This window comes from Lolium rigidum, chromosome 3, assembly GCF_022539505.1.
Source record: "Lolium rigidum isolate FL_2022 chromosome 3, APGP_CSIRO_Lrig_0.1, whole genome shotgun sequence".
Taxonomy (NCBI): domain Eukaryota; kingdom Viridiplantae; phylum Streptophyta; class Magnoliopsida; order Poales; family Poaceae; genus Lolium; species Lolium rigidum.
The window spans coordinates 165,121,153-165,127,854 of NC_061510.1; the positions used below are offsets into that span (position 1 = coordinate 165,121,153).

Sequence of the window (6,702 nt, forward strand, 5' to 3'; positions counted from 1 at the left end):
GAAGTCACGCGGGAGGAGGAAACCGCCGCTAGCACCGCGCGAGCTTTGCCCGGCGGCTCGCACCGGCAGCGGCGATGGGGGAGGGGAGCTTCTAGGGAGGGCGAGGGCGGAGGGGGGGGGACGCTCCGGCCGCTCATGTGGAAGCGACGGGAGCGGGAGCCAAAACTCATGTCCGCCCGATGTGACTGTCCACGATATTAAGATTCAACCAATCTCATATTCTTCTCATGATATTATAATTTCCCAAGATTCGATTGTTGGTATCATCATATCTAATTCAATCTCGGCGCCTCATAAATGTGACGCCTCGGCTGAAGTGCGGCCGGGTGCCGATGAAACCACGGGTCCACGCGCAAACACCGCCGTAAATGCGACGCCTCAGCTACTATGCGGCTAGTTGGCACCCTCATTAGTACGCCCTCCACCGCTGTGGCATTATCCTCTACTCTCCGCCGCCGCCGCGCTATCCTCTCTCATCTCCACCACCGCCGCCGCGCTATCCTCTCCTCTCCACCACAACAATTCCGCGGCGGCTGCATATGACGTATTCGATGCTTGGCCGTAATGGCTGCACGCCGCCATCGGCGCCGCAACCACCACTGCAGCCATAGGCCGACGCCGACATCGACTTCAACTCCGACAACCCTGGCGTCTCACTGTTCGAAGAGTGGGACGAGGCGTTCATAGCAGACGCAGAAGCTAAGGCGACGAAGTGGGGCGAGCAACAACAGGTCCCCGGTGACCCGGAGCAGGCAGTGATCCTGGCCTCCTTCAATGCGCAACGCTTCAGGAGACTGAAGGAGGGGGAGCGGGAGTTCTTCAACGCCGCTAACTTCGACCACGCCGTCGAGATCTCGCGCCAGCGGGCGGCCACGGAGGAGGTGGGACGTCTCTTCATGGCGGCGTAGTGACAAAAGCTCCTTGTACTCAATGCTCAGCGTCAGGCCGAGGCGGCCGCCCTCGAGCAAGCGAGGCTCGCCCAGAACGAGGCGTCTCACCGATGGCTGGCATCGCTGAGGGGGCAACGCCGCCGGCAAGCTCCAGCGTCGCCGACGGCCATGCTCCACAGCCAGATGCGCAAAGCAAGGGCAGAGAGGTGGCCACGGACGCAGGCTGCAAAGGGGAAAAACGACGACGAGGCAGGCCCGTCGTGCACCCCCAACCAATGGCTAGTAGATTAGGGTACGAAGTTTAAGTTTTTTTTTTTGCGAGAAATCCACTGATCTATTAATAATCATCAACAGTAGTACAAATAACCCAAAAAGTAAAGAAAAATAAAAATTGGTACTCGGACCACCTAGCGACGACTACAAATACTAGCACGAGCCGAAGGCGCGCCGCTAGGTTCCAAAGGACCAGCGCACCAGAGTAGCAACCATCGCCAACGATGACAATCGTAGATCGGAAGAGACTATCATGAAACCACACCAATAAACACGAAAACCGATCGGATCCCAGGAGATCTGACGGGCACACAACTCCACGCGCCCTCCGTCAGCGCTAGATGCACCACCGGAGCAAGGATAGGGCGGGGAGGACCTTATTCTGACTTCAGGATGTAGCCACCGCCTCACCATCCCAAAAAAGAGACTGAAAAGCAAACTAAATTAAGAACGAAAACTCCCCGCCGGTGAGGGACCGTGGTCCGCCACACCTCCAAGGCCCCAAGGCCACCAGATGCGGAGCGGACCGGCGGTATCGCCGGCGAGGAGGACGGAACCCTAGATGGGTTTTGTGGCTTGTTTCCGCCGCCTCCTAGGCTCCTTTGCACGTACCAGTTTAAGTTTTATTTAGTTTAAATTCGAGTCGCTTTTGTATAAAACTAGTCAATATTCATATAAATTTTGCTTTTTAAGTGTTATTTACGTATGAATTTCTATTGAGGGTTAAGTATGTGGATCACCGGTGTGGGAACATCATCTCCAAATGAAGCCAGCGCCTATTTGGGGCATCGGTGGAGACACCACAAAATTCTAAAACACTGCTTTTTTAGCACCCTAGTGAAAAATTAATACCGTGAGTAGGTAGCATCCTGCTCCAAATACATGAATCAGTTCCTTACACCACACCTCCTCCGCAGTACCCACGTGAGAAAACTGAGTTGCATGTCGCTATGAGAGGAGAGACTAGAGAGAGGGGCGTCTAGCTGTGCTCTGAAAAAGGCTAGGCAGCTGCGCGCGTGTGCTCTTAAGGGACCAGTGCACAGATCGGCGAGCGCGCGAGGCGACCCGAACACAAACATGTATAAATCAACAGTCTAGAATAACATATCCTGCTGCTTCTGATAACCAACGTCCAAAGCTAACAGATAAATCCCGGCGTAATCCTGAGAATCAGGTGTCCCATATCATGACGACAGCGATGACACCGACGCCGAACACGACGGCGAGCCACCGCCCAAGAGGCGTGTCGGCGGCGACGGGCCTCTGAGGCTTGTACCCCTTGGAGAGGAGGTGGTTGACGGAGACGTAGATGAAGATGCCCGTGGCGAGGCCCATGGAGATGGCGAAGACCCAGTCCGCCACCTTGCCCTGCGTGGTTGCGTCGATAACGATGCCGATGCCTACGCCGATGGGGCTGGAGATGGCAAAGGCGAACGCGTAGGCGATGCAGGAGAAGAGGGGGCGATTGGGGAGCATGCGGAGCAGGGCGATGCCCATGGCGATCGCTGCGAAGATCTTATGCAGGCTGACGGTCCAAAGCGCCTTCCATGCGTCGGCTTTCGTCTCTGCAAGCACGTTTTGACAAGCGCAAACCGCATCAAGCTGCAAGTTATTTTTTCAGCTATGCAGGAGACAAGATCCAAAACTACAGAATTACGACTGATCTAGAATCGCTCAAAGACACTTCAAGCCTGCCCTATTCCACTGCCAATCGCACTTATCTGTTCAATAACTGGAATCAAAGGGGGTGAATTCGGCCATTGGTACTCTATTTCTTCTTATTTCTGTCAGGTTGTTTTCTTTTTTAAAAATTCAGTGGCTTCTGTAGTGGTAATTGAAGTGGACGTCAATGGACGCGAGAGGAAGCTATTCAAATGCTGGAACAGGTAAAAGTATGCATGCCACTGACTACGGAATTCTTGCATAAGACACTAGCAAAAAACCAACACATGTCAGTTTCAGAGTTGATTAGTTTCTGCAAACATGAAACATCTACGCTAGTAGTGATGATATATTGTACAAAAATAATTAAGGTCGACAGTGAATAAGACATTTATTCAGAAAAGGCTGTCTCTGTGACTGTCTCTTACCGGCGACTCCGATGGCGATGCCTTCGAAGACGGAGTGGAAACAGAGAGCCGCGATGAGGAGTATGCTGTCGCCGAGGGTGCTGGCGTTGCGCAGCATGGATGCCGCGGAGTGATCGCCGTGTGCGTCCTGTGTGACACCACAAAGTTACATACAGGAGGAAATAAACACAGAGCTATTTAGTAGTCTGACTGTCATAATAAACATCAAATATAGACCCTTTTTTAAAAAAACCGAAAAATGGTATTTCAAAGTTTTAGAAAAATTTGAAATAATTCATGCAAACACATATTACCTTGATATTTATTTGTGTAAATTTTCGACGCGAAAAACGACCGTATATGGTCTACACACAAAAAAAATGGAAATTTGTATTTCTTTGAACAGTAACTCTAATCATTAGTATTATTCTGAAATTTTGTTATTTTTTGTGTAGGCTACAAACCATCAAATTTTGCTTCAAAAATTTGCACAAGTATCAACATAATATGTACATACACAATTTTATTTAAAAAAATTTGAAACTTCGAAATACTAGCATTTTTTTTTAAAAAAAAGGGGGTCCGCCTAGACCAGGTTCCTCTTTCGTCGTAGACCGAGTCAAAACAATGGTTTCAGAGGGACTGTAGGTAGTGTAGTGTAGTGTAGTGCTGTGCTGTACTTACAGCGGCTTGTGTTTCGGAGCCGTTGCCACTGGGGCTGCTCAGCTTGCCCTCCTCCAGCGCTCCTGGAAAATAGTACAAACGGATTCTGGAAATTTAGAACATCAAGTATGTATATCCAAACCGAAGACAAAGCACCTTCCGACAATAACTAAGATCATCAGGTATACCCTGATCAGGTTCTTTGAACGGCTATATGCATCTTAACTATACAGAGGTCAGGTGTAATTACTTTTTATGAGTAATAAAACTTCCATTATGAAAAAAATATCCTCATCAGGTACTATTCACAGTATAGTATTACTCCAATGGAGAAACCATGATCTGTTCTACTCGTGGACCCTGATTCTGCTCGCGCTGGTGCAAACAGAAACAGAGGACAGCTACGACTGCCAATTGCGTAATAATGAAACAAACTGCCAATTGCGCAAATCCTAAAATAGGAAACAAACAAATTTGCAGTACTAAGAAATCCGCATTTAACCCAGCGCCGTGCTGTGCTGCCACCTTTACACCGCCACCTGGTACTGCGGCCGGCCGGCCGTCGAGAATACTGATGCAGAGGAGATCCAGACAGGTGACTTGCTTACCTGCAACGGTGGCGGCGGGCTTTGTCCGGCCGCGCGCGACGACGAAGGAGATGGCGCACTCGGCGAGCATGGTGAGGACGTACCCGGCGCAGGCGAGCATGAAGGCGAACGGGTAGGCCTTGTCCGGTACGAGGTCCTGGAAGGTCTCGTTGGCGTCGCTGAGGAAGTGCATCATGGCGGTGCCGAGGAAAACCCCACCGGCGAACTGCGTGCCCAGCACCAGGAACGCCTCGTTCCACCGCATGAAGTAGGGGGACACGCCGCCGGCCATCGTGCCCACGAACACCACCGTCAGGCACCACAGCTTCGCCACCACCAGCCCCGGCGCCCGCAGGTCCGGCTTCTTGCCGCCCCTGTCCGCGTCCGCGTCGCCGTCTCCGGCGCCGCCATGGGCCAACGCGGTGGTCGCGACGGCGCAGAGCCACAGGACGAGGAGGGAGCTGGTCGCCGGGGCCATGAGTGCCGCTGCCTCGGTGGTGTGGCGTGTTGGGGAAACGCCGGAATGGTGGCGGAGGCGGAGCAGAGGAGGGAGAGGGAATTTATACGGGGGCGGGCGGGGAGTTTGGAACGGGGCTGACGTTCGGGCCGACGATGATTGGCGAAGTGGACTCGAGAGACAGACCATACTCACACATCATTCAGTTGCACGCTCTCGCAGGCAGGTGGGGTCAGCATTTCGTCCGGAACGAGTTATTACTATGGGCGAGGTGTCAAACCAGCGGAGTATTACCGGACAAGGGGAGAGGAAAAGTGGCAGACGGTGATTGGTCGCTTGAATTTTGACAGGTTACTAGAGCATCTTCACCGGTGCTCCTAATTCCTAAATAGGCACGGGCAAGGGTGTCCGCACTGCTGTATAGAGGGCAATGATTATGTTGTGCAAGATCACATAGACGTTCATCACCTCCCACATTCGAGACTTAGATCAAGCGAGAGCAGGGTAACTGATAATAGCGAAACGCTGCTGAAGCACTCCAAAAGCACGCTCAACATCCTTGCAAGCTGCTTCTTGACATATTGCAAAAATAAGCGTCCAACTTCGAACCTGGAGAAGTGAATTGTCTTCACAAATGTTGATGAGGACATCCCTACCTCACTACCACCTCCGTCATTACCAACTGAAGATGAACCTGCTGTGAAGCTCAAGTCCAATGAAGTTCGGATTGAACCAATTACAAGGGCTCGTGCGAAGCTACTTAAACAACAGGTGAACTTGTTCCTAAACGATACTTTGATTGATCAGAACTTTACACTACCTAAGTCCCATTACTTATGTATCATCAGGTATGAAGATGAGACAAGCATCGCACGAGGAGGAGAGGAGCAGCTGGACGTGGAGCTGGACAAGTAGCTGGACATGAAGAAATATCGTGGACGCGCGATGGGGGAGCGGGAGGCATGCGCGAGAGGAGAAGACGAAGTCCAGGCCGGCCCAGCACCCGGTCAGACCGGCCGCCACGCCGGCGCGCCCGGTCCCTAACTCGGTCCGACTGGGCGGCAGGCCGGATCCACCCCGGCGCCAACCGGGCGCCACGCTGATGCCAACCGGAGGGGTTACTGTGCCACAATTCCCGATCCCGGTTGGAACCCGGTCCCTGGCCCGGTTTGAACCGGCCAGCCCGGTCCCGAGCCGGTCGACCGGCCTCCAGACCGGCCGTGTCCGAGTCTGTCTCGACCAGATCTATTCTGGGTTGGTTATTCTTGTATCTATTCGACCAGAAGTCGTCCCGGACGCCTATATAAGTGCCCAGGACGCCCCTAGCTGTTTTAGACCACGTCTAAGATAAACCCTAGTTCTTAGTTGTTTGCTTTAGCAAAACTATTGAATCCCTACACCATATTGCTTGATATTGTGTAGATCTGAAAGTCTTGTGTGATCTGCTGTTCCATTGGGAATTAAAAGGTTGCAACTTCCGTTTCGTGGTCGGCGGCTACGTGCGCAAGTGTGTGGAGTTGCGAATATCTTGCTGGATTGAGAACTGTTGCATTGGCAACAGGGACCAATCGAGAGATCTCGTTGCGTCATACAAGTTATCATCCACTACATCGTCGTGTTCCTCCGCTACTATCACCCCGTGATCATCATCACCACCGTTGCTTACTGAGAAGATCGGGCCACCCCTTATCATCTTGGTATCAGGTTTCAGCGTTTCCTCGGTAAGCCATCCACAATCCACCCCATAGTTGAGTTATGAGTGT

General features: G+C 52.1%; 1 protein-coding gene across 1 annotated transcript; it reads right to left on the reverse strand.

Annotated features, from left to right (window-relative positions):
- Positions 1-2,333: 2,333 nt before the first annotated feature.
- LOC124698585 (zinc transporter 2-like) lies at positions 2,334-4,960 on the reverse strand. Its single transcript, XM_047231069.1, has 4 exons — positions 4,504-4,960; positions 3,917-3,978; positions 3,254-3,380; positions 2,334-2,728 (listed from the first exon to the last, which is right to left on the reverse strand). The coding sequence occupies exons 1-4, from the start codon at positions 4,958-4,960 to the stop codon at positions 2,334-2,336; spliced, it is 1,041 nt and encodes a 346-aa protein (XP_047087025.1).
- Between the last annotated feature and the right edge of the window lie 1,742 nt (positions 4,961-6,702).

Excerpts from the sequence above, each read along its gene's own strand:
- LOC124698585 (XM_047231069.1), bottom strand. The coding sequence starts at position 4,960 with ATGGCCCCGGCGACCAGCTCCCTCCTCGTCCTGTGGCTCTGCGCCGTC. Across the intron at positions 3,979-4,503 it reads GCCCGCCGCCACCGTTGCAG|GAGCGCTGGAGGAGGGCAAG; the intron begins GTAAGCAAGTCA and ends ACTATTTTCCAG. Across the intron at positions 2,729-3,253 it reads CATCGCCATCGGAGTCGCCG|AGACGAAAGCCGACGCATGG; the intron begins GTAAGAGACAGT and ends ACGTGCTTGCAG.